The following is a 27,068-nucleotide window of genomic DNA, read 5'->3' as shown; positions in this document are numbered from 1 at the left end:
GAAATGAACGTTAAATGAACCAAAATTTAACCTTAGAAGACGCCAGTTGACTGAAATTGGATATCTTAGACTGCGTATTGAAATGGCTGCCAGAAAAAGGAGGGTCTAAGGTGATATCTCTGAGTTAAGTCTGTCTGTGATAACACCTGGTGTGTGCTTTAGGAGCTGTTCTATGATGGTCACTACTGATAGAGGTTAAGGAGTGCCCTGCATTGTCCTGATGGGAGACAATGAAAGGAATAAAGCTTGCATGGTTCCTTGTCACCATCTATTCATATTTTTCAGAGCGTTAACCCTGAGGTGATTCCTTTATCATATTGGAAGGCATGAAAGCCTTCATTAACCACAAAGAGGGCACACCCTGTGCATGTTGTAGTGTGCAGGGGCAAAGTGTGTCTGCCTTAATTGTGCTTTTTGTTCCTGGACACCCCAGAACTGGGCTGGAGAGTGACAAGGGGAAAGTCTGAGTTGAGTTTTCCCCTGCTTCTTCAAGGAAAAACTAATATGGTCATCAACATGTATTGAACTATCTGCCTATTTCTTGTGAAAGTTCACTATTGCAGATAAGGCTGCATGCAGAAATTTTACTGCATGCTAGTTAGGAATAACAGCAGATAAGTTTGAGCCTGCAGCTAAGATGAGCATGTTGGAGTGTCTGTTTACAAATCAAATATGGCCTGCCCTGGCAGCAGAGCTGTGTGTGCACTAAAATTAAAGAGGAGGCTGGAAAGGGAGACATTCCTTGTGTTCTGGGCTGGTCTCATTGGTTCAGCAGCATGTACCACTACTGTGCTGCTGGCATGGTAGCCAGCACAACTACAGTAGCACATTGTGCATTGGTGGGTAAGAGCTCAACAATAAGGGACTGGAAAAGACCACTTTCCATAGAGAGGTTTTTAGAAGGCTGAATATTACCAAAATAATTTCACAAAGCTATATAATCTGAAAAGCAACTGAAGTGACTGCTCTTGATCTGCTGCCAGACCTCATGGGGTATTGCTTTCCACAGGCTGCTGCAGCACATTCGGCCATGTTACCCCATCCCATAATTTTTTTCTGCCATAACGGAGCTTACTATTTGTGCTGATTTGGAAGTTTACCATGCTCTCAAGCGTGAGAAAAGGGAAAAGTGATTTTACTGTTGCTATGTGGCAGAATGGCCAAATGCTTGCATGTATTTTTGGGGTGGTACAGAGTGTTTAGACTTTAAATTCTAGCCAAGGGTGTTCAGGTTTCTAAGCTTGCCTCTGTGCCTGGCAGCAGCTCCTCTAGTGTTGTCAGCCCTGCTGCCAGGGATGTTGTGATGTCCTGGAGGGGACAATATGGCAGCCTGTTAGTCTGAAACTCTTGCATTCATTTAAAGTTGAAGACATTCAATGTTGGTAAAAGGTCCCCAATGTGTGGAGCATTTTCTCTTTTTAAAGTAAAGAAACCCTGTGAGGTCCTCAGCTTCTCCTGCCTTGCAGTTTGGAGCAGTAAGCCAGCAGAAAGGTGCCATTTGTAGTGGTTCCAGGAGCTGTGCTGGTGCAGAAAGTGTCCATGTTTGTTTAGCTTCTGACACATTCTCATTGCTTATTGGGAAGTTTGCTTCTAGTTGCACAGGGGAAGAGGATGGTTTGGGCTTTTGTATTTATTTTCTTGACATTTAAATATCTCTCATCTCCTCTGGGAATGCTGTGCTCAGTGTCTTGTGGTCTTTATTAATAATTTAGGAACCTTTCTTTACAGTATAATATGTGCAACCAGGCCCACCTTTATTCAGTTGATGGTCTGAAGACCATCTTGGAGTTACCTGTGTGCTGAGCACAGCTCTGCTGTGTTTATAAGAGGATCTGGGCTGTCATGCTTCTGATTCTCCATCCTGCTCCCCGGCTTTCAAATATCTGGGTGATGAAAATCATGTTGTCAGTGTTGTCTTGTGTTTTCTGGCTTCATGGCTTCTGGTATATGACTGTTTAAGCATGCTGAGCTATTTCTATCTCCCTGAAACCAAGCATCAGGGGATATGGTATGTGTAAGGGTATGTAGTTATAAGGGAGTGCGTATTAGGTGACTTCTAAGGCTTCTGCTACTGTGTTTCTCCATCCTTCTCATTTTTGTTCATCCTATGTTCCTAGCACTGGTAAGCTGCTCTTGTGTGGCCACTGACCTGGCATTGTGGTCTTCCTATTTGCTCCCTTCTCTGACCTGGTTATGATGCAGCTTGTCCCTAAAAGCTGTTGTTGAGATTTTTTTGGATGGCTTTCATTACGCCCCTCATTTTGCAAGCACCTCTAGAACTTATTGCTTCCACAACAGCTGGAGACTTCATCAATGTCCCTTCCTACAAGGCACAGATCAAGTTCCCTCAGAAATCTCTCCCGATCACTCCTGCCTCCATCCCCAGGAGACCTGACAATGGCTGGCCACTGGTCCTTGTGTCCATCCAGCCTCCCAGCCAGGCAGCACTTCCTTCAGCTGCCTGTTCTGCATTTTGATGTCCAGGCAGCCCTTGGCTACACCTGCAGGCTCTCTGGGCCACCCTGGTTTGGTGCTGCTTGTCACACAGGTCTGCTGATCTCATGCATGCCTCTAATGCTTCAAAATAAAGCTTTCCCCTGTTCTAGCAGTCTTCTACTACTGCTCCTTGCATCTACTTTCTATCCTTAGCTCAGAATAGGACGTTCATTTTTACCCAGATGCCATGAGCAAGGATTTCAAGATCTGTGGTTCCCTAAATATTCAACAGGCGAATAACCAAGATTTCTTGGTTCCTCTTACACCGCCTCCTCTTTCTTTCCATGTCAAGAGCAAAGCACTGAAGTACTCTTTCTCTCAGTGCCTAAAAATCTAATTCCCCTTCTGTTGAGCTGAGTATTTAGCTATGAATCAGTGAAAAATCAGAATGAAGTGTGCATTCATACAGGCGTATACTGGGATTTACACTCCTACTTCCCTTATTTTAAATAGTGCTGGCTTTTTAAATGTCAAAAAATTTAAATTTTAAGCTTTTTTTTAAGGAGAAGGAGTTGTTTTGACAAGGGAACATAGTTTATTGTACAGTAAATGTGAAAGTGGTAAATGGCATACAACTTTTCTATGCTCTGCAGTATTCTTCACCTTTACTCTTAAATTTTACTGCTACAGATTATTTTTATTAATGTTCAGCGAAACATTGCTGTAGAGAGCTGTAGTACTTTCAGCAGAGGATGGCTTGTGCAGCTACTTATGGAGCAGCAATGAAACACAACTTGAGCTACTTATTCAAATATTTGTGGTGTCTGTTCCGAGCAGAAGAAAGAGATTGCATCAAAACTGAGTCTAGGCTTCTAGAAAACAGCAGGTTTGTGTTGATAGGTTTTTCTTTTTTCTTAAGACCAAGTGCATCAGTCTAGTCTGGTGTAACCAAACTGCTCAGATCCTTGCACAAGGATGACTTTTGCAAAGGACAGCTCTGTGTATAAAAGAACAGCAAACACCTCAAAACCTTATATCATCCACATTATTTAATGTTCCCTCTTTTCTCTATGAATCCTAATGCATGCAAGGAATGAGGGTAGATTTTTTTCAAATCTGTACAACTGTAGAGTAATAATTACTACAGAGTGAGTGCAACAGTGTAAACTTGCCTCCTTTGTGATTGTATTTCTTTTGTTTCCCCTTTAAAATTATGGAAAATATTCTAATTTTATTGATAATGTGGTTGAACAATAAGCTTCAATGTTTGAGAGCTTGCTGGGGACTGAATACCTTCTGCAAATGGAAAACTCACTACTTTGTAGAAGGCCGTGAATGCAAGTGGATGGAAGTGAAGATCACTCTTACACCCTAGGTATAATTAACTAATTTAATTGTGGCCCTTTTCCTTGAATTGTTCCAGTGATCTTACTCTTCATTTGATTGCTCCTTCAAAACTGACTCTTAGAAGTAATTTATAGTTCATAAGCTGTCAGGTAATACTCAGCATTCACACTCTGAATTGTTTTCTTTTGCTACATATAGGTGAAATGCTATTAACATAATGCATCTCTTGAAGTCTTAATTTCTAGTCTAGATAATTGCATTCAAAAATTTGTGGCTATTTGTAAACCTTACCTGTCAGATTAGTGCATGAGTTGGCCTTAATACTGGGGTTCTTTAAGGTAGACTGGAAAATCTCACAGATCTCGGTAAATTTGTCTCTAACAGAATTTCATTATAATATTTCTCTAACTTTAAGGCGGATTTTAGTACAGTGGTTTTGAGTGTTTAAAATATGTGCACCCTAATTTTTATGACTAAATGATTAGGTAGCCACTGGATTACGTGTTTTACTAGAGAAATTTTCTGCATTCAAAAAATCTATGTTTCCCCTTTGCTCCAAGGCTCATGTTTTTGAGGTCTGAAGGCTTTGACAGCATGTAATTGTTGCTGTTTGCAAAGCTTTCATCTCTGTGTTAGCTCTGTGGAAACCTTTACTGTGGATTTTATTTCAATTGAGTTTTGCAGCTCAAGTAACTCAAGCACTTGAAGGTGGTGTACTTGCTCCACCAGGATCAGTCCTCGTTATAAAGTGTGTATAATTGCTTCTGTTTGATCCCAGGCTTCAGTTCTTGAGTCTTCCCTACAACTCCTCTCCACTTACTTTTTTCAGCGCCCAGTCCTCACAGTAGGGACTAGGTAAGGTTGCCCTCTTTCCTCCCTTTTCCCTGGAAACAGCCACAAAAATGAGGAGAGGTGGGTTAAAAAAAAGGGGAAAAGTCTTCTCTAGCTGTGGGGATTGACTTGTGTAATGTCAGATATAGCTGTTACAACTGCTTGAGTAACTGGGCTGCCCTGTGAGTTACAGGACAGCTACTAATGGTCTGCACTCAGGGGTAGGAGTTTTGTCATGCCAGCCTGTCTAGGGAGGTGAAGTACATGGTGTGTTACTGATGGCTTCAGGGAAAGTTTTGGATGAGGACATTGAGCACCCATGTGCCTGTAAGCCTCTGTAAATGCAAATAACAACTCCATCCCTTCAGCAGTCTCTTGTATGTCAGAGCCTCATTGCTTAGAGGCCAAACCTGAAACCTCTGGTCCACAGCAGTGCTGTCCTTAGTAGAACTGCTGGGAAGCCAAAGACACAGCATGCATCCTATGGATGACCATTTCAAAAAGGGAGAAGGGGAATCTTACCGCTCCAGAAAAATGCTTCCAATCTTTTTATAGTGTTTCCTGGTTATAAAGAGATTTGAGATATTCATGAAGTGGTTGTTAAGGACTTATCTTTTTCCTGAAAGCTTGTCATTTTGCATCTTGTGCACAATAGAGGGAATGTCTCAGACGTGATCTCCATCTGAGTTATAATATACTTCCTTTCTATCTGCATTAATCTGTGAACTAAATCAATTTTACAGGATTTTCCTCTGTGATTCCCTCTATCATTTTTGGATAGTTGCAAGCAGATCTTAGCAGAAATTCTTCATGATAAAATATGGGACAGCCTTCCCAGGAAAGATTTCCCTGGTATCAAACTCTGACTTGGCTCTGTTTCTACAAAGCACAGTCATATCTGTACCAGAGGGAACACTTCTCATACATGTGGCCCCTTCTTGAAATTATGCCTGTGCCCTTGCCCTTGTGGAGAGATTTCTCGGAATTTGTAATTGTTTATAGGTTCCAAAAGATGATTTGAAAATTGATTTTTTTTTTTTTTTTAGTCTGACAGATATTTGTTGTAATTGCAGGATTCCAGCTTTACAGAAGGCATTTTTTTGAATGCACAAACTATTATTGTGCTGAAACTAAAAATATCAGGCTAGCACCAGCCTTGCAGAGCAGTAATGAAGTGGCATCAAGACTTTTAAATAGCTACAGAAAATAGCTTTTAAAAGTGCTATTTTTGCACATACAGACAAAAGAGAGAAAAGTGTATAGGAGAAATACACTTTTCCCTGATAAAGCTCGCAATTAAAAAGAACACATTTTCTGTAATGATATGGAGGTAGCAAAATTCAGAGGACTGAAAGGTTGAAGGGGAAAGGAAAAAACATAGATGTTTCTGTTCTAGTCTTCATTGCCCGGAGCAGGGCATGGCAGCTTGTGCTGTCAGGCTGAGCCACAGCCTTCCTGATGGAGACCAGCGCTCGGTGCCTCCACAGGAAAGCGTCAAAACTGCCAATAAGGCACCGACTGTATCTTGGTATAGCCCTGTGAGCAAAGCAGAAAAATCATCCTTTATCCCAGTGTCTTTTCCAAACATTCTTTTAAGATTTGCTGGTTCCCTTGCTTTTGTGAAGTCTATCATTTAATCGGAGTTGGGTAATGAGTGTTCAGGGGATAGTAATGCTTTAAAAACTTTTTTTTTTCTCTTTCCCTTTGGCAAACTACAAATGACATCGTAGAAGTAGCGAAGAGTGTTTCCACTTAAGCTGGCCTCCTCAGTTGGAGAGGAGGCAGATGAACACGAGCTAGTGTTGCTGCTGCATCCTACTACGTTTCACAACACCCATCTGCCAGCCCGGCATGTGATCCTTCCCTCATGCCGAGCTGCAGAAATGTCCTGGTAGCCCGTCTGCCTGAGGAGGAGGGGGCCCCAACAGTGCCCACAAGGAGCTACTGGGAATGGGAATTAGCTCCATAAAACAGCAGTTCCTGCCTTTAAGGACCAATCAGTGTGACAGTGCTTTTTAATTTTCTGGAAATTAGGGTGGGTACTGAATCAGGAGTGTTAGTGTTAACCTGGTTCATAAACTCCAGTGTTATCTGAAACTGCTCTTGAAGTTACACCTTTAGTGTGAAGAGAGGGGAGATTAATGAAGTATTGTAGCAGATATTGTGAGATGCTTAATTGTATTCAGATAATGTCGCATAAATACTTATTCTCTGTGTTTTCAAACTTGTTTTCATTTAATTTAGATGAAGGGTGAATAGAAGCTGCCAATTTGGCCACCACTACATGATTCGTTATTTCATAATACCTGTATCATATTCCCTCTCACTCCTTTCCAAACTGAATTATCCTGCTCCCTTTAATCTCTTTGTGAAGGAGGCCACCCATGCATCTAATAAGTGAGGTTTTTTTTTCTTTTCTCTTAAACATTTCTCAAGTACTTTTTTTAGCCTTGCAGACCATTTAATGCCATTTGTCAGCCTTGATACTATGATTTTTTTCTCCATCTCATGCATCCTTAGCATAATGTACACTAATCTTTCTTCTTCATCAGACATTAAAGAGACTATTTCCAGCTTAGGGTATAATGTGGGAACATGAAAGCACATGAGAACTTTTTGTGTGCTGTATTCAGCACCTGGGCTAATTTTGTAGCCCAAAAATTTCTTTTAAAATTTCTTCTATTTTCAGAGCTTTATTAGAATATTCTCTCAGTGGATTTTTCTATTGTATGAGTTATTTTTTTACAAAAAAGGAGAGGGAGGGAGTTTTGATGCTGATGTTATCTGTAATGATTTATCATGCTGCTTATACTTGTTGGATTCCTTTTTTTTTTATAGAAACCAACCTTCTCTTGGTACATCATAGTAATTATATGTTAAGCAACTTCTGACTTAGCAGATTCAAGGCAGGTACTTTTAGGTGTTATTTATGTTATTTCATATTAGTGTGGTTTTAAGGCATTTAGCCCTCTCTTTCCTTTACCTTTTTTAATATACACATGGTTGTGTCTGTGTATATATATAAAAATGTAAATGGTCTAGCAGTATTATCTGGAAATAGTTAAACACATGTGGTATGTGGAGTTAGTAATAATACTTGTATACATATGATGCTCTACCTGAGACCTATTTTCAGTTGCTTTCTATGTTTTGCTTAATTCAAAACACCAAAATGGAAATAGTCCACAACATCCTTTACCTCCTTATTTCTTTTAATTGAGCATTTCAGAAGTCCTGCAGTGACAGCAAGGTAAATGGGGACCTAGTGTTTGCTCTTAGCACTATAGGGAGGGACGTTGGCTGGGACCAGAGGGTGGCTCTGCTGCCACCAACAAGTCCAGCCTGAGCAGTCCGTCAGAGTTGTGACCCAGTTATTCACCACACACTTTCTTAATTTGGTAGCAAGTCGAGGAATTTGAGGAAGACAAACCCTTTTGGTTAGGGGAATTGAATTTGTTGCCATGGCAAACTGAATCCTGCACGTTCTGGTCTCTGGTGCTGAGCTAACCTCCCTAAGCAGAAGTTGCTATTAGTTGCTAACAGTGCCTTCAGCTTGTCTTGTGATGAGCCTGAGGTCTTTCTTGCAGAAGTGCCGTGTTCCCCTTACTACCAGAAGTGGCTTTGAAGCTGCCCTTTGAACACACAGACGTGCTGAGCACTATGGAAAATCAAGCCCTTGGTGTCCAAATTGGTCACTCAATTAGTAGTTCCTTTGACAATTTTGTCTTTGTTCTCTGTGGTTCAGCATTACATTCTTAAAACCCTGGTAATGCCACCTAAACAGAATTGTATTATAGGGTAAACTTATTATTAGTTTTGAACATTTGGATATAACTGTAAGTTCCCAGGAGAAGAATTCACTCCAGGGTTTGTATGGGATGTGGTAAATAAGCCAGAGTTATTGTTTTCAGGCGCTGCCTTTCTGGTGTGTGCAAACAATGACTTCAGCAGCTTCCAGGCTTATTTTTCTGATTCTTCCAGACTAGGGTCATGGTTTCATGAGACAGTAAACTGGTTTTGGAGGGCCTACAAGATGAAAAACACCATCACCACACGCTGCAGCGCATTGAGCCATTGCAGACTGGCTTTGCCTATTCAAATGCCTTCATGAGGTTTTGGAAAAATAACTGTGTCCTGGCAGACTGAATTGGGTATGTCCATGCTGCTTTGCCTTTACAAGGAACCAGCATGCTCTGACCTCTTTGGTGAAAATGGGCAAAGTTGCTATGTTTGGGCTGTGGAGGGGTGGCAGTGGTGCAGAGAGGCTGCCCAGGCTGGGAGATGCGCTGGGTGACCTGGAGCTGAGTTCACCTGTCCACTGCAGCCTCCATTCAGGCAATGCAGTGTTATCCAAATTCCACCTTTCAAAAATAACCTTCAGGAATTTATTAGGGGCTTCTTCAATTTATTTTTCTTGTTAAGCCATGCTAGCTGGGACCATGGTTGGGGATACTGTTTCTTGTTACCAACCAAAAATTATGCCAAACTCTGAAGGTGCTTTGAGGAGCCTTTTTGCTGTGGTCAGTTGTTGGCAGCTGGTGTGGTTGTGAAAGGAGTGGCACCTCTGCCAAGGTAATGTCATACCTGCAAGTCACAAAATGCCAGGTCTGCTCCTGCTGCACTGCAGATTCTAGTACGCCAGGGCCTGGTGGGGGCCACATCAGACTAGGTAGACTCAATTAATATAATTAATGGAAAATGGCATTATGGTGGGGTTTTTTTTGTTTGTTTTGGTTTTTTGCTTGGTGGTTTGTTTTTTTTTTTTGTGGACTTAGTTATTAAGAAAGTATGCAGCTGGCATTCGAGGTTCAGCCAGGCTCAGTATCTGTGATATCAGCACTACTCTTTACCCACCCACATCCTCCTTTCCTTACCTGGCTCTTTTGTTTTCTTTCACCCCCTCCCCCCCAATAAATCAAAATTGTTTGTTTATTAAATCACATTGTACACTCAAAGTCTTTGCAGCCAAACATTTCTATGTGGTTTTTCAACAGAATTACACTTATACTTTTGTCTCTTTTAGCCTCTGCTATTCATGATTTCAGTTGCGTTGTCTAATTTTAATTCCTTGTCAACATGACACAGGAGTCATGGAAACAAGGGGGTGGTGGTGGTCTAATGGATTTGGTCTACATGAGTGGAGAAAATAACTTCAGGTTCTCCAGCACCACTCTGACATTCCTGTCGCTAAGTGCGTGTGTGAGAGAGAAACAGTATGGATAACTGTGCTTACAGACCAGATGTCTTGAGACTAATTTCCTTACAGTGTACAGCAGAAGTCCTACAGCACTAAAAGATAATGTGTATAAAATAGTCTGTTCTGAAAGTGCAGAAAACTGCTCTGATTTGTTCAAAGTGCTACTACTAAACCTGTGAAATCTGTACGAGAACTGCGGTATTTTAACGTGTGCATCAAGCTCTCGGTTTCACTGAAGAGTAATGTTTCCTTCCTTTTTTTTTCCATGTAAAGGAGCGTTGATTTGTGGGGCTTGGTGTAGGGTAATGCTGTTTATAATGAAGTCAGAATTGGCTTTTAGAGCCTGATGAATGAAAGTCCACAGTATAAGACTGCAGCTTTTTGTGAGAGAGACATCTGTGCTATAACAAGAGCAGGAGACCCAATTTAGACAACTGCTAGAAGGAGAGCTCAAGAAAAGGAAAGACCTTTTTTTTTCTAGCTTAGATTAAATATTTGTACAAATAAACTTTTCAGCTGCTCATCAGAATTGCTGCTGCACCACCAACTTGGCTTTGAATTTTGTTCTGATTGCCCAACAAGGCTGTACATGAAGAGTGTTACGGAAGAGCAGCTCAAACAAAACATGTTTGTTTTGCAGCAGAACTATGGGCTTTGGGCTAGAGAGAAAAATTTGGGGAGAGGGAAAAGATAGTGAGGGACGTATGAAGAAGTGAAAGACATGACTAGAAACTGACTGTTGCAGTAAATACATGTAAATCAAGAAACACGTGCAGGAATTGAGTTCTGTGTTTTGAAAGTGAGTTACAATAGAGGATCTGGCTTTGAATATGACAGAAATTACTTTCCCCAACTGGATCAGCTGGTTCAGTTAAAAGTGTTCTCACCCATGAAGCTTGCTCCTCATACTCACTCACACATAACCCCAGCTGCTGCTAAAACTTTTATACTCTAGGGCATTTTTAGTTAAAAGGCTGCCTCTGCAGTGTTGATCACACTTAAAATCCTGCTGCATGAGGCTGATGGTGATGAAAATTCAAGTTTCTCCTGAAGACAGTGCTGTAGAGAATAAGTGTCTTTGACCAAAGAAGATTGTTTCTCATTTTGGTTAAAGCAAGCTCCAATCCTTTGAGGAAACTTTTCATAAGTCTGTTCAGTAAAGCAACTCTTTTAAAAACGTGGGAACCCAAATCACTTGGATTAAAGCCCAGATGGACACTGTCTCTGACCGAAATGGATCAGAAGAGGATTAAGGAGCAGCATAAGTGGAGAACTCCTGGTGGAGAGGGGTGTGATGTACGGGCCATTCTGGGCTGCTCCTCAGCTTTAACTGAGAAGCAGTCCTTGAGTTCTTAGGTTCCTGGGAGCAGATGCAAGGGATAGTGTGTTGAAAAGTTTCTGATGGCTGATCCACAAACATTTTTAGATAAAATGTGTCTTTTAAAAGTAGTGTGGATTCAGCTTTAAAGTATTTCTTTTCTTAGTGAAGATGGTGACTTTAATATGTGCATTGCAATATAAAAGTATGCTTAGCCCAGAATATAAATTAAATATAGAAATACCTTACAACATATCGATTCATTATTACCAAGCAAACTGTTGTGGTACATTTAGTATTCTAACACTGTTCTTTGCCTGTATGAATAAGGATGAAAATGCAATTCAGCTTTGGGGGCAGAGTGGCCATGAGCTGGTCTGCACAGTTCAAACATCATAACAGCTAAGCACATTTGCTCATGTTGTGGCACGGTCTGTGGTGTAGAGCAGCACAGGTGTTGGCATACTGTAGGGACAAAGGAATAGCTTTATCAGACTAATGAACTCTTTGGTATCTTATTTCAACCAAACATCTCAGAAAGGATCTCTAAGCCAGGAAAAGCTTTGCTTTTCTTGTTTTAAATCCCCGACCCCACCTGATACTCTGTTCACCCACCGGTTTCAGTGGATCCCTTAAGCAGTCTATGGAAGGAGGTTTTCCACTAATCTCATCCTGTGGTTCTCTTGGCTTGTGTGAGGTACAGCTGCAGACCTGCAAGACCTCACAACTCTCCCACTCATCTGTGCCAATGTTTTAATTGTCTTAAAAGGATCTTCCAGGGACTTTTAATTTATTTTAATCCCCTGGAGCATCTCTGCTTCAGTAACATTTAGCAAATTTCAGAGCTAACATTCACTTAGATTGCAATTGTCAGATCCGAGGAGCAGCAGAAAAATTATGTTTTAGGGGATTGAAAAGAGAAACTCTCAGACTAGGCTAATCTCTACTTGTAGAATGAGAGGACAATTAACAACTTGTCTATGAAAACAAAACTCTTGCCAAGAAAACTTACTAGAGTCTCTACAAGAAGGATGGGGAAATTCTGCAGTTAGGAGCAGTAATGCATTGCTCAAACTTGGTGAGCAATGAATTGCCTTTTAAATACCTGGTTTGAAATGTTACCTTTGAAACATCTATGTGCTGTTTAAACTTTAGTAAAGTGGTGGTAAAGAGTGGAAATTGCACTGTTAGAAGTTGTCTTCAGGTTTGGCACATAGAAATGTCTTTTACATTGTAGTAAAAGTGTGTGGTAGATCGATAGATTATAATTTAGGCATTTTAATCTTATGAAGATATAGATTGAATTTTACATTTTTAGAGGCTGGGGTTTTGTGCACACTTGATTGCTGGTTATAGCAAAGGGAAGTGGCACAGATGCTTTTTTTATGCCTACTGCCTTCCTTTTATTTTTGCTTCCTTCTTTTCTTCCTCACCCTAAGGGGTTTCCTCCCTTTCTTACTTACATTTCCCCTTAAGAGATTAAATGAAGAAATGTCATTTTGCTTACAGAAGGGAGTGAAAGCTTACTTTTTCACTTCTTGGTGTAAATTGTGAACTTTTCCAGCATCAGTTAAATTTGAGAAAAAATGTTAGGATGCAATACACCACAATGCTGCACTTATCTCTGTGCTAGTTGTTGCCAGAGTCACAATTTTCTGCAACATTATTTCTCACCAGGAAGAAAATAAGCTCTATACCATGTGAATTTTAGATGTGGTACAACTGTGGGTGTGTTAATGCTTTTACTGGAATACTCTGACACCCTGATTTTTCCCCAGAAGCTTGTGTATTTCCCCCTTCTTCATCCTCCATTTGGCAAGAATAAAACTATGTGAAATACAGCTACTTAATTTAGATTTCTTTGGCCTCTCGTCACGTACATTTACCTGTTTCTTTCTAGCTTTCTACTGAAAAATTAGTTGTGACTTTCAAATAATGGTGAAGATACTGTTGTGAGTGGTTCCCCTGGCATGGTGATCTTTGAGAAATCTGTCAAAATAATTGTGAAACAGCTCTTCATGTGCTGGTTATTCTTGTTACCTTCTCCACACAGACAATTCCCCGCTAAGGAAGAGAAAAACACTTTTATGTACAACCTAAGTGTGCTGGGAGGAAAAACCCCAGTAACTCCAAACAGGGACAAAGTTAGATATATGTTCTTGGAATACATGGAGAAAGTTTTATTTTGGATTTGCTGTTGTCTAATTCTTTCTGCCTCTGCACAGGTGACTTTTTTTTTTTAAGGTTTATTTTTATTGAAGGCTTATTTTCAAAGTTTGGAATATACAGTGAGGTGTGCCTTCCTGAAGTTATACTTTGTTTTTTCACATTAGTGAAATTTTAAATGCAGATTTTCTGACATGAGAGAGCAAACAAGAAATGTATGCTTCTTCTTCCTGGAATAATACTTTTTTCTTTGTTGGAATGGATGTCTTAAATGATCTGTATTCTCCTACAATAATTTAAAAAATTCTGGTGGTTTTTAGAGGCTTTTTTGTTTTGTTAATCTGCTTTGAAATTCAAATCTCTCATTTCTTTTACCTCTTATAGGTGCTGGATAGTTTGTTAGCTCAGTATGGAACTGTGGAGAACTGTGAGCAAGGTACTGTTTCTACTCTCAATTTGCTTTTAAAACTGTAGTAGGAAGTGAGTGCACATTGAACTTACCCTTCTTTTGTTGCATTTTCCTTTCTAGTGAACACTGACACGGAGACTGCAGTTGTAAATGTAACATATGGCAATAAGGACCAGGCTAGACAGTAAGTATCTTATTTAGTGGTTTCTGTCACCTAACTTGCATTTTGGAGTTCATGTTGTTGTGACTTTTTTGTGACTTTGCTTCTGATCACGTCACCATTTTAACTATAAATTAAGCCTTGACTTTTAAGAAAGTCTCGTGAAATTCACCTTAATTAACAATTTTTAACCATCTTTTCTTTCATTAAAAAAAGTAAATTAATAATTTCAAAAAATGGGAAAATTTAAGATATTTACTTTATTGGGGAGGGCAGAAAGTTAATTTGCCAGTGAAAGAGGATGGGAGTTACTGTTTAATGATGCTTTTTAGCCATGTTTTAGTGATGCCCTCTTGCAGCATTCATTGTTTTGTGTCTGTTTCTTAACAAACAATCATAGCAAAAATAACAGAGAAAAAAAAAAATGTAGCTTCTAACCAGAATACAGGGCTTTTTTCTTAGAAAATTTAATGTTGCTTCCAAACACACAAAAGGTGTAATCTGTATACCTAAAATAATTTATTTGATAAGTTTAAAATTTAGGCCACCTATTTTATTCTTGCCTGTATCTTCAGTAATTGAGAACATTAAATCTAGATATTAATTTTTAAAAAATGTTTTACTTAATCATTGTTTGTGCATACTTTTCCTTTAAAAATCTGTATTATGTACCATGCTAAAGGTTTAATTTTGCTTCTCTACCACAAAAAAGGACTTGTGTGGTTCTTAAGTTTTAACCTGGTGACATAAACTTACTTCCTCTCTTTCTAGTCATAGCAGGTCATACAAAACCACTCATGGACTAGCCTACAATGATCTTTCTATTTTAACTTTGAAATTTCTGCCACCTTGTGGCAAACTAAAACCAGCAGCTAAGATGCAGAGTGTGCTTATGGTATGCATTAATTCAAAATTACAAATGAAATAATATTTGTACATATAATTAGGTAATTATCATCTGTGCATAGCTTGAATGCAACACATGTATTTAATCTTTCAAAGCATTAGGTTACTTGTAAATGTATTACAAACAAATGTGACGGGAAACTTGTGTCAGTGGTATCTCCTGTGTATGCTGGAGCAAAAGGAAACTATGTTTTCCTTGAATTCACTGTTTACCTTTTCTCAAAACCTGAATTGTTCTAACAAGTTCTTCAGGTTCTTCTGTGGCTTTTGATTCTGTTGCATAGCAATTAAGAGAGGCTGTATTTCTAGTTCTGAAGGAACTTGCAGTGCAATGTTACAGATTAGTACTACATGTGCCGGTTTCTCCTTTGAAAATATAAGGAAGTACTAAAAGTACCATGGAAAGAAGTGTAGTATTTTTTTTGAGCTGTCATCTGTGATGTGGGTTCCTGGACTTATGCACTCCCTTCTGAAGATGAAAACAACAGTTTATTCCCTAACTTTAAGTGCTAAATTTTAAGGTCAATCCCAATGAAATGCTGAGATAAGCAAAGACCGTGAAGAAGTGTCTAAGATATTTTTTTCTTTTTCATAAGAAACCGTGTGACACTAAATAAGAACCTCTTGATTTTGTAGCAGGCAAATTGGCATGCAGCATGCATGTTGTAGGGGAGCTGAAGTAATACAGGTTGAATGGTGGCAGTTTGGTTCCCTGGAACAGGTAGGGAAAGTGGAGGAGCATTGATTTGCATTTGTGAATGGTTTCACATGACACAGGTTTTCTAAGCAGATGAGTCCATATTATGTACAAAAAATATTAGCTCAGATTGTCTGAGTTTGGGAGGTGACCTTGCAAATGTTTAGAAACCCCTAGGAGGAGTGTCTAGATCAAGGTAATTTTAGGGAGAAAAACTGAGGAATTGGAATGAAGGCTCACTATAGGACCTGCGTGTGTGTGGGTTTTCCATAGTGACTGCAGTGCTGTTTCAGTGAAATGGTTTTCCCAGACCTGACCTAGCTTTGCTTCTTGGAACTGGCCGTGGGGGATGGCAGTGGAGAGGGAGCAGTGTGCAAGCGCTGATAGCTGATAAAGGCAGCGCTGGTCATCCTATGAAGGACATGCAGTAACAAGAACTGACTCTATCAAAAGCTGTTTAGGGCTGCAAAGAGTCAGCAGCTGGTTACAAGCTTTGTAGTTTGGAATTCAGCTCTTTAGGGTAAATGGTGCTTTGCCACGGCTTTTGGATCAAACACCATGACATGAAGATATCTATGCTGCCCCATACAGTGGGTCCCTAGTTCTAACTGCACCTCTGCTGTAGTTTTTGCAATGCACCCACTAAGCTCACAGTAGTGTTGGCTGACAGAACATGCAAAGTTGGCTACTTCCTTGCTGGATATCTGTATGGCATTGCCATGACTGTTGGAGTGTGTACTGGCAGTGTGCGGTGAGGGTGCTGTAACACAATCTGGAGATACTTTTGATAAGCAGTTCTAAGCAAGTGAGGTATGCATTGCTTGGAGGACGGTACTTTTGACTAAAACTTGTCTGTTCCACCCAGCTGGGAAACTAAGCTGTCTTCTGTCTTGCAAATCTAAGTAGTTGTGGCAGAGGTTTTTTCCTCTAGGCTGGTACTACAGCTGTGGCACGTTCTATTCAGGTCTGCACCCAAAATTAACTTGGAAAATGAAAACACTGAAGATTGCTGCAGTCTTTTTGAAAAAGAAGTCTTAGAGCACCCAGTACCCAAAATCTGAGGTGTGCACAGTTCCTTACTTCTAGCTGGGACAGAGGTCTGTGTCTTTGACCTGTTGTGGCGGTGCCTCTTTCCTAACTGGAGACGCACAGCCCGTCTTGTCAGAAAAACCAGGATGCTGCTGCTGTGACCCCAGAGCAAGAGAGCCAGCATGGCAGATCAGGTACCTTTTGGCAGCCCAGGAGCATTGTGGAGGGATGTGCAGAGCAGGGTGTGGGCCTTGGAAAGCCACCCTTTACTCTCTAGCACTGTGAGTAGCAAAGAAAAGGGTGGCACTACCCGGTCTGACACCACATCCCTCCTCTCCTCTCCTGCAAACACTTGGGAGGAGGAGAGATTTGTTCCAGCTCTCAAACTGTCCCTGGTGCTCTCCTTCCCAGAAACTGGAGAGAGCTTTACAAAGCACATGCACTGCTGTGGCATAGGCAATGATTGAATGTTGTGGTGAGTTGTGGAATATTTGGAAGAGAGAAGAGGGTGAGGGACAGAGCCTGGAGCCTGTGGTTCACCCTGCACAACCCAACCAGCTGCATGCAGGTGCTGAGGCAGCCTGGGACATGCTTGCCAAAAGACTACCCCCATTCTCCCAGTATCAATCCCTGACTGCAACCAGCAGGACATGCAGACTGTGTCCTTGTGACGTGCTGCCACCTAAATTATGGCTGCTATCTTCAGAAGTTATACCACCTTCCCTTTCCCTCCCCCAAAGATTCCAGTATGTAGGAGTCTAGTACAGGCTACAAGGTTTAGCTCTACCCATGATTTTGGAAGTCCACTAGTGATCACCTCTTAATCAGAATACTTGCAAAAATTTTTTTATTACCCTTTCAATGAAGCACACATCTGTGTGTGTATGTACAACATGTATCCTTGAATGAATGAGGGTTCACATAACTAATACTTTTACATGCCACTGTGGGTCAGGGCTAATGTTGCCATAGGAATGATAATACTGAAAATTCAGTGGTGTATTATAAGCTTAGGTTTCATTTTGGCTTTGTTTTCAGAAGTACTGGTGAAACCTATATTTTTATTTAACTTAAAAAAAAATTATGCTAAAGAAAATTTGCCGTGTATGTCTACTCATATGCAATTGTATCTGTTCAGGGACGAGAAAAAAGTGGTGTATGTTAAAGCTGCATGAGCGAGTGAAATATGTTCTCCTTCTATTGCTTGGTGTCATCATGCTATCAGTGGAAGAATGATTTCCAGCACAAGACTTGATGCTTTTACTGTAATAATTTATCTAGGGTGTTTATCTTCCAGTATCATCCAAGGGAGAAGGCTGGGCAAGCATCCTCTTGTAGGGAGCTCTTGAGAGGACAGTGGTGAGATGTCATTTTGATGGGAAAAACTCAGGTGACTTATTTACAGAATACTTGTTTAAGGGTTTCATTTTTGTGTAGGAACTCTTGGTTCTGAGCAGGTGTCACATAAGCATAAGCCGGGCTGCTATCCATCTTATCAGTGCATAGACAGTAGTTGCTGCAGTCTCTTAATGAATTAATTTTATTAAAAAATTCAGAACTATGCTAAGAGATTTCTGTGTACCAGCTCTCGCTGGTATGTGAAATGGAAACATTTTCTATTTCTACTAAATATAAATTTTAAATGATGACTTCGGGAAGGAGGGCACCTCTTAATGGGGCAGGTAACTGAATTTTTCTTCATCTTTGCCCTCACTGAGTGAGTCTTTAGGCTTTTAGCCTCTGTGTAAAAGATGTTTTGTGGGTTGTTTCAGCAGTGCTCCCTGACAGAGGTAGTCTGCATGGCCTTTGTTAACTTGTGCTCATGGAAGGAGACCCACTAGCACTTGGGGAGGCAGAGGTCTTTGTGAAGGGCAGAGGTGGTGTTGCTGTGTTCTGGAGCTCTCAAGGTGGTCAGTCAGTGAGAGGAGTGTGTGCTTTACAGAAGGAGCTTGATGTAACCTGTGTTTGATGGACTGCAGCAATGACAATAGCTTTGCCTGAAAGAGATGCACCTAGTGCTGTGAAGAGCTGGTCACCTGCTTTGAGCAGAGGCTCAGACTTCCCCTGAGAGTAAGGCTGGCTCTCCTGATAGCAAGTGCTGTCCTAGATGCTGTTCTACAGGAATTTTGCATCCGTCTAGAAGACAGTTCTTAACCACTTGTCTCTTCCTGTGTTTTCTTCCATATCTGTCTCTCCAGCCCCCAAAGCAGTGCCTGGATGCCTCTAAAATTGAGCTTGTTATGGTGCTGAAGGGCTGCTGAATCATCACATTGCCTAATTCTAGCCCTATGTTTTGTGCCACAAAATTGGTGAAAATTAGTCCAGAACAGCTGAAGTGTATGACAGTACTTTAAAAGCTTAGTGAAAATTGTCAAATATTGGAAGGTGAAGGCCAGAATCAACAGCCAAAGGGACCTTTCAAAAGCTGGGTTTTTTTCTCTGTAAGAAATGCACTAGAACAGTGTATGTTCTTCATCCACTGCAAATCGGTTACCTTGGCATTCCACTGTGTGTACTCAAATCAGTGTAGAATATGGAACCATGTACCCAGGAAATACCAGTTCCACAAAAGGTTTGAGAGATCAGTATTTCATTACTGATTATTCTTCTGACTTTCCATCATTTGAACAAGTCAAATTATAAAACAAGCCAGGCTGTAAAATATGGAGAACTCAGTGACTCACAGGGTGAATTAGTGTGTTATTTTTCCATGTCATCATATGGCTTTGGTGGCCAGAGATTGTTCACGGCTGACATAATTAATTTTCCACAATGGCAAATGAACTTTTCTCAGTTTGCTTTGAATTTAAGGTACTTACAGACATATGGGACCATTTAGCAATTTATAAATTGTTATTAAGAAGAAAAATTCTTCTTTCTAGGAAAAGTGTGGTGCACATATATATGTGTGTGTGTGTATATACATGTTGCTGTAAAGTGTTTTTTGTGAAAGCATGATAGGTATGAAGCCTGGCTGCAAACAATAAGCCTTGTCTTTCCTTTCCCAACCACTTCTAAGGAAGAGTGAGAAGTCTGTTGCACTGATTTACTGTCAGGTTTTGTGTTAATGCTGGGATTCTGGTCAAAGATGTTTTAAAGCCGGAGGAGGCTGACGCATTTTGGGAAAGAAGCAATGCCTGAACTTGTCAAATAAATGCGTGGAGGGAAATGAGTTGGGGTGGACGTTAATCTGGAGCCTATCAGCACATTTGCAAAATTGTTGGTGTTCATCTCTCCAACATCCTGATGTTTGATTCCAAAAGAAACAGGGTTTGTGCAACTGGATGGTCTGGCAGTGCCGTTTTCCTTCCTGGTAGAAATTTAGCTTTCTGGTTGATTTCAGTGAAACTCAACCGAGAAACAGAGGTCATGGATATTTGCTACCAATGAGAAATTGGTTTGTTCAGGGTGTATAGAAAGGAAATGTCTCAGACCCCTTTTCCAAGTAGGGTGTCCAGAGAGAGAGACAATTCAGTGAAATGCCTTTCAGACATTGGAAATCTATGGAGAAATTAAAAATTGAGACAAATCCATAGAAACACAAGTCTCACTAGTCTGCTCACTGCTCTTCCTGTTTTGTAAACATGTTTTATTCTGTAACAAAATGCTCTTCAAAGCCCATGGAGTAAAAGATTAAAAATGTCAGCTCTGAAATAACCTCACCAAATTTTAATCCAGCTCATTTGCCACTTGTTTTAAAGGATTCTTCTATTATGGGAGTAATTACACTCCTGGCAATTCCCAAAGGACCTGTGTCTCATTTGGTTAACGGAAGTATTTAATGAACAGTGATCAGTTATTCAATATTTTGCTTTCTTTGTTCATTGGCATTGCCTTGGGCCTTATTTATTATCAGCCCTTATTAAATATTGTTCCAAAGACACAAATTACTTGTTTTCTCATAAGCTCTTTATTGTCAGACTGGAGTATTTTGAGGATGCTGGCTCAACCCCTGGGAGATGAGGGACCTGTTATCCTTGGTATCCAAATACCACTTCTTTCTTAACTGGGCTTCAACAGCTGCTTGTGACCCAGACTGTCAAATGGGACACCCAGGAGACAAATAGTATTTTTCACTTGCTGCCCTCAAAAATGTGGGCAATTGGCTATCATCATCCTTTATCTCCGTAGTAGAGGCAGGCATAAAAGTGTTGCTAATGTTTGTTAAACTGGCAGTAGTGTCCTGCAAATGTGTATGAATGGAGGGGCTGGGTTAAGTTTTTGAATTCAGAGGCCTTGCTCCAGAGCATATGGTTGTTGGAGCTTTTTAATGAAAATATTGGTGAGTTCTTTAATGAGAGATGGAGACTCCCTTCCTCCCACGATGGCCTTTAATTTAAATTTTGTTTTTAAATAAAATCTGTCAGTAATCTTTGGTCCAATATTAAGTCTGGCATTTATAAACTACCCCATATTAGTGCATATTTCAGTGATCAGTATATTACTGATAATCTGAATAGTAGTGTTTGTTGTAGCAAAACTTAAAATGCCTTTTTGGGACAAATGTATTTATTTTATTCCACTGGTTTATCAATGTGTTGCATGTAGCTTAGTTATTCCTACTGTTTGCTAGATATTTAGTCTTATTGACTCTGCTCTGTTTGTGAGTGGAAGGTATTGTACCTCCTGTAAATCTGTAATTTTTGAGTTGAATTGTGTTCCTCCTATGAAGAGGAGACCCAAGAACACCTGCAGACTTGTCCTTATTTAGGAAGAGGGACAGAGCAGAGAGAATGCTGACTGACCTGGAGGTTTTCAGCATGAGGGACCACGGTGAGAGAGGGTTGTGTACATTTGGGCAGTATCCCTCTGTGGTGCTTTACTAAAAGAAGAAGAGAAATTGAAACAACATTTTAAATGCCTTCTAACAACTTTGCTTTCATGGAGAGTTTAACATAGACATGGGGCTTTAATTTCCTTGTTAACTTTTAAACCTACCTACAACAAGACTAATTAGGAAGTTGCAAGGTGCTGTTGCAGTCTAAGGGGCATTTCAGATGCCATTGACAGGCTTTGAGTGCTTCCTTTCCTGCTGAGGTGAAGGTGCTCTCTTCTTTCATAAAAATGTGGTTTTTTTCATTCCTGTCGCAGCTATATCAGTTATTGCGAAAGCTCCAGCCAAATAGCTGTGCTGGCAAAAACCCTAATGAAGGTGCTGTGATAGCAGCTAAAAAGTTTTCCCTCTGGTGCAGCTTTAATTCTATTTGGGAAATTGATTTAAATTAAATCAGGCAAAAGAATGCTTTTGAGTGTTTAAGCTCTGTCTCCTGTGAGGTTTTGCTGATAGGGTTGGACCAGCAAAACCTTTAAAGTGCATAGAAGCCCAGGACAAGCAAGAGCTAACTTGTAGTTCTTAATACGGTGGCTTTGTGTAATCAAAATCTTGGCTGAAGAATTTCAAATGTAACTTTTAATCTTGGAATGTGTTTTTAGTTTCACCACAGAAGTTAGAAAGGACAGAAGTCTACGTCTGAGTAATGTGTCATTTCATAAAGCCCTGCGTGTGCTCGTGGGGCTTTTCTTAATCTCCTCTCTCCTCCCCTTTCCAAATAAACAGAGCAATAGAAAAACTGAACGGGTTTCAGCTTGAAAACTATTCCTTGAAAGTCGCATACATCCCTGATGAGATGGCAGCCCAGCAACCTCCACAACAACATCCCCAGGGAAGACGTGGCTTTGGCCAGAGGGGTCCTCCTAGGCAAGGGTCACCTGGCGCAAGCACTCGGCAGAAACCACAGTCGGATGTTCCTCTACGGATGCTGGTTCCCACACAGTTTGTAGGAGCCATTATCGGGAAAGAAGGAGCAACAATCAGAAACATTACCAAGCAGACACAGTCCAAGTAAGTTACTTTACAAATCTGATTAATAGCTTTAATGTTGTGTCATTGTTGCTTGTGTAAAAAGCAGTTTGTAAAACTTCGTTACTAATCTGCATGGTCAGAGAGCAAATGAAGATAACAGAACAGGAAATATTTTGCAATATTTATTTAAGGGCTAGATTCTGTCCTTGATGTGTTCAAATACTAGCTGACTTTTTTATCCCTCTTTAAAAGAGGAGTGCTAGAAGGATGGTACTCTGTTGGAGAGTTCTGCTTACAGATGTACTCATATGGTTCTGGCACAAAAAGTGAAACTGAAAGAGCTGTAATATGTTGTTCTGGGTGACATACAGTCAGTGTGGTGAGGTACCCAAGTGTCCCAAGTGTACTTCAAGTGTTTATTCTAGTTTTAGTTTGATTAGGGCATTTTTAGGATTTGTAAATGTTGTCAATTCAAGATGTGTGGGGAAAAAAACCTAAACCAAGAACCTTTTTATCTCCCCTCACTACTTCTTATACCTTACCCCCCTCTGTTTCTGGAAAATACATTTGTTGCTATCAAGCTGCAGACCACACCAAAACACAGATTAAGGAAATGCACTAGAGGCAAAAAGCAAGCTGCTAAGTGACCTAAGAAGCTTAGAGCACTGGGGTCTAGAGACACTGGAAGAGATTGTTTCCATGCAGTGAGTGTTAAATCCTACCCATAAGGAAGAGCTCAGCACAGAAGCAGAGGGAGGTGGGGTTCTTATTCCAAGAGTTTTTCTAGGATACCCCTAAAAGCAGAGAATTAAAATGCTGCCTTCAGCAGCCCACTGTAGGAGTCCCCAGCTCCGTGGTTGCAGCAGGGAGGACCTGGGAATGAGCTGTGTGTGAGGGGAATGAGGGTGGGTACGAGCCTCTGTATTGAGAGTAGTTAATGAGGATAAGGGACTCCTCTTTAATTACACCCCAACCCCCAACAAACAGGCTTACCCCCCTCCCCAAACCCAGGATTATCATGATGCTCCTTCCAACCTCTCATTACCACGATGTAACCCAGGAGACCATTTAGCGTGTTTAACAACACAGGTTTAAGAGATTTGTGGCATCCTGATAAGACTCAGTTGTAATTTTTCTATGGGTAACCAATTTTTCAGGTGATATATAAAACACCTAATTCTTGGACTATAAAAATCCTGGAAGATTGGCATAAGGAAAGCTTTTATATCTAGAAGAAGGGTGGGTAGAGCAGAAATAATTGCAGGTCGCTAACTTTACAGATATGTGACTTTAAGAATGATGTTTTCATTGGTTTGGAGATTAAAAAAAAAGGAAATTTCATCTACTTTCAGTTCCACCAAGGATTGCCAAGATGGGTTTCTTGGAAAATGCTGTGTTGTGGAACAAAATGAGTTCTCAATACTTGAAAGAATTGCAAAAATAGAGTTTTCTTGAAAAGCAGCATGGTTGTTTCTGTCAGAAAACAGTGTTACAGGTGGAAGAGGGGCAAAACCAAAAATCAGAGGTGGAAAGAATATGTGAGCTGCAGTTATTGGCAGGGAAAAGTAATACCCAAGGCATTGTCTTTATGCAGGTCATAATTCATTTTTGTTAAATTCTTAGACTACATAAACCTGTTGTAGAACAAGGCTAGTAGTTTCAGGGTGGTAGAGGGTAGAGTAAAGGTAATATCAGGACAAAATCAGGCTGGAAAAGTATAAGAAACTAATCTTGTGGATGAATGCAAAGTGCTAGCAGAGGAGTGCTGGGAAACTCTGCTGCTGAGGTTATTTAAAATAAGATGGGACAAAGTGTGACTGTCCTGCAGCTGCACAGTCTTTCTAAGTGGAGCAGTGGGACTGGAGATGAGGCACTGGGAAAACTTGATGAGATGTTGTCTTCAGGGATTTAGCACATTATGTGTCTAACAACTCCCCTGAACATCTTGATGGGAGTTTACTGAGAAAAAGAGATCCCAGTGTCCACAAAGGTGGGGTTTAGCTGGTAAAATCAGGATAGCAGAGGCTCTTGATAACACACAAATTTGTGTTTATGATATGCTTAAGTAGTCATAAGCTTTTCAAAATTCAAGCAGTAATATATAGTCACTGTTAGCTCAAAATAAGTTAGTTTTATGACAGTTGGAAATACACAAGGCTTACCATAGAGTATGTGGTTACAGTTAGTGTTTTTCTTTCTTTCAAGAATTGATATTCATCGTAAAGAGAATGCAGGTGCTGCTGAGAAACCAATTACCATCCACTCAACTCCTGAAGGCTGCTCAACAGCTTGTAAAATTATTATGGAGATCATGCAAAAGGAAGCTCAAGATACTAAATTGTGAGTAAAAAGCATTTCATTGTGGAAGCATTAAAAATCCTGAATTCTCACCAGCTCAATTTAAAAGTGTAGTCTTTAAAGCTGTTAACAAGTGAATATTTGCTGTTATCCGTATCTAAGTCGGTAAAGGAACTGAGGTATTTTACCTTACAGGACAATCTACTTGCTTAATTAGCCCCAGCATGCTTCTATGATTTCAGTTGTTGTCTGGCTGTGATTTTGAGGTGAGCTGGAGCAAATATGGAAGTTTCTTGAGCAACTGACAGCTCTTAGTCCAAGCGAGCATAACAAGTTGTGAGCCCTCACTAAAAGTTTTAAGATCTATTTCTTCCCTCCCAACAGCTCTGGTTACTTCAGTCTGAGCTGTATTTAGTTGAAGGTATGTTGCAATTTAGCTATAGGTGATAGTGCTGGAAAGCCCATTGCACCTGGACTTGTTCTGCACCCAGTGAAAACATGCGAACAGGAGTTGTGGATATTTCTATGAAAATTAAATTCATCCATAACACGCATAAAAGCTTGTACTCTGGTCTCCAAAAGTCTCACTAGGCATAACTTCCATTACAGTACAGAAGAAATTCCCTTGAAGATACTGGCACACAACAACTTTGTCGGCCGACTTATTGGCAAAGAAGGAAGAAACCTGAAGAAAATTGAACAGGACACAGATACTAAAATCACAATATCACCGTAAGTTTTGCTGGTCTAATTTTCAGTGAGGTGTCAAATGGCAGCAATGGTGCTGTGGGACATTCAGGTACAGAGTTCTTAGAAAAATATTCTGTGTGCTGAGGGCTGAGATAACAGCCCTTCAGAGGCCTTTCCATCATATGGATTAAACTGTTACTTAAGCTCAGTTAAATTTTCTGTAAACAGTGAATCTTCATTGTAAACTCAGTCAAGAGCAAGCCTAAAAATAACATAGGCTATGTGGAGCCTGTGTTAGACTATATTTTAAGTGTCAGTTGTTTTTAACATATTATGCCATATGTAATGATGAGTGTTTGAAACTATAAGTCTGGATCAGTTCTGAGCTATGTGTGAAAATGAGTGAAATTAGTGATGTTTTAGTTTCCAGTATATATTAAATTTTTGGACTAGAGGGAAAGAAATAGAGCAAATGAATACTGAAAAGGGTATCTTCAGTAGCAGTTCTGTCCCTCTTGACCACTAACAGCCAAATTACAATACATTGGCTAGTCTGCTGCAAAGTAGTAGATTTTTTTGTTCTGAGTTTGTGAGGGTAACTGAGACCTGTTCAAATTTAGCTGAGATTAAACAGGAGTTTTCACCTTTACTGGAAATCTGTAAATCACTGATTAGATTAACATCTCTGTAGAAGCTTGGCAGTCAATAGTAGTTTTACCCTGGAGTAATATCTTCAGAGAACCTCCTGTTCTGAATAATGAATGTTCTGGCATGAACTTCCAAGCATTTGAAGGCATCCTGGATTTGGCTTTAGCCAGGAAGGGTGAGAATTAGGCTTACAGGCTGTAGGAAAGGGAAAAGGTTTGGAAGACACATGAAGATGTATGAAGAGGTGTGAATACATGCAGGAGACAAAAAAAGTAGTGCAGGAAATAGCTCAAATGAGGACAAGGAAGCTGGGAGTAAATGTGGCTCTTCAAAAAGAGGAAAACAAATTTGGATGAAAGCACCTGAGGCCTTCCTTAAAGGTGTGTAAGTGTTTATGGAATTAGTCTGAGGAAGAGAAATAAATAGAGAAAAAGCTCCTAAATAAGTGTGCTTCAATAACAGATTTTATAAGGCCAGCATGCTCTCTTGAATGTGTTTGCATAAACATTTTGTCTGCAAAAAGTATACAGACCATTAATGCTAAAAGGGGAAAAAATGTGTACAGAGTACATGAAAAAATGGTCTTCATTCCATGAAACTCACTTGTCTTTATTGATGATGACACAAATAACATGTCTGTAAACAGCTAGAGAGTATTTTTTAATTTAGTGAGTTAAAGGTTTATTTGCATTAAAATCTTGGCCTCAAGATTATATTTGTCATACTATGCCTAAAATAGCCCCCTGAAGTCATCTGGTGTAATCAATACAAAAATGAGAGCATATATGCCCATTGATTTTGCTATTTCTAACTAGTCTTTCGCATGATCTCCTCATTCAGGCTTTTTGGTAAGCTTGTCCATAAATTTAAAGTAAGGTAGCTGGTTTGGGAAAGCGTTTCCACTTGTCTCTGGGATGTTTCCCAACAGTTTCCTTCCTGAGGCAGCACTTTGGTGCTCATGCACTGGAGAGTTAAGGACTGCTTAGTGGATGTGTTCTGTGCCTGCCGCTGCTTGGCTGAGCTGTGCAGGCTGCCACGCTGCCTGCTGTGCAGGAAGGCAAGGCCTCGTGTGCTGCTTCCTCTCTTCTTCCTGCCATGGGCTTCCTCACTCCTGCATCCTGCTCTGGACTTTG

The 27,068-nt window shown here is 40.3% G+C and overlaps 1 protein-coding gene across 3 annotated transcripts in view; it reads left to right on the top strand.

Annotated features, from left to right (window-relative positions):
- IGF2BP3 (insulin like growth factor 2 mRNA binding protein 3) overlaps positions 1–27,068 on the top strand; it is a 110,954-nt gene that overhangs the window by 56,055 nt on the left and 27,831 nt on the right. For all 3 annotated transcript variants that reach the window (XM_038128091.1, XM_038128093.1, XM_038128092.1), the window contains 5 exons: positions 13,680–13,731; positions 13,825–13,888; positions 22,054–22,338; positions 24,505–24,639; positions 25,207–25,329. In XM_038128091.1, the coding sequence (XP_037984019.1) occupies positions 13,680–13,731; positions 13,825–13,888; positions 22,054–22,338; positions 24,505–24,639; positions 25,207–25,329 (659 nt within the window). The remainder of the gene's footprint in view (positions 1–13,679; positions 13,732–13,824; positions 13,889–22,053; positions 22,339–24,504; positions 24,640–25,206; positions 25,330–27,068) is intronic.

Source organism: Motacilla alba, chromosome 2 (genome assembly GCF_015832195.1).
Source record: "Motacilla alba alba isolate MOTALB_02 chromosome 2, Motacilla_alba_V1.0_pri, whole genome shotgun sequence".
In the NCBI taxonomy this organism is placed as follows: domain Eukaryota; kingdom Metazoa; phylum Chordata; class Aves; order Passeriformes; family Motacillidae; genus Motacilla; species Motacilla alba.
Note: the sequence above shows the minus strand (reverse complement) of the source record. Positions and strands in the feature narration are given on the sequence as shown.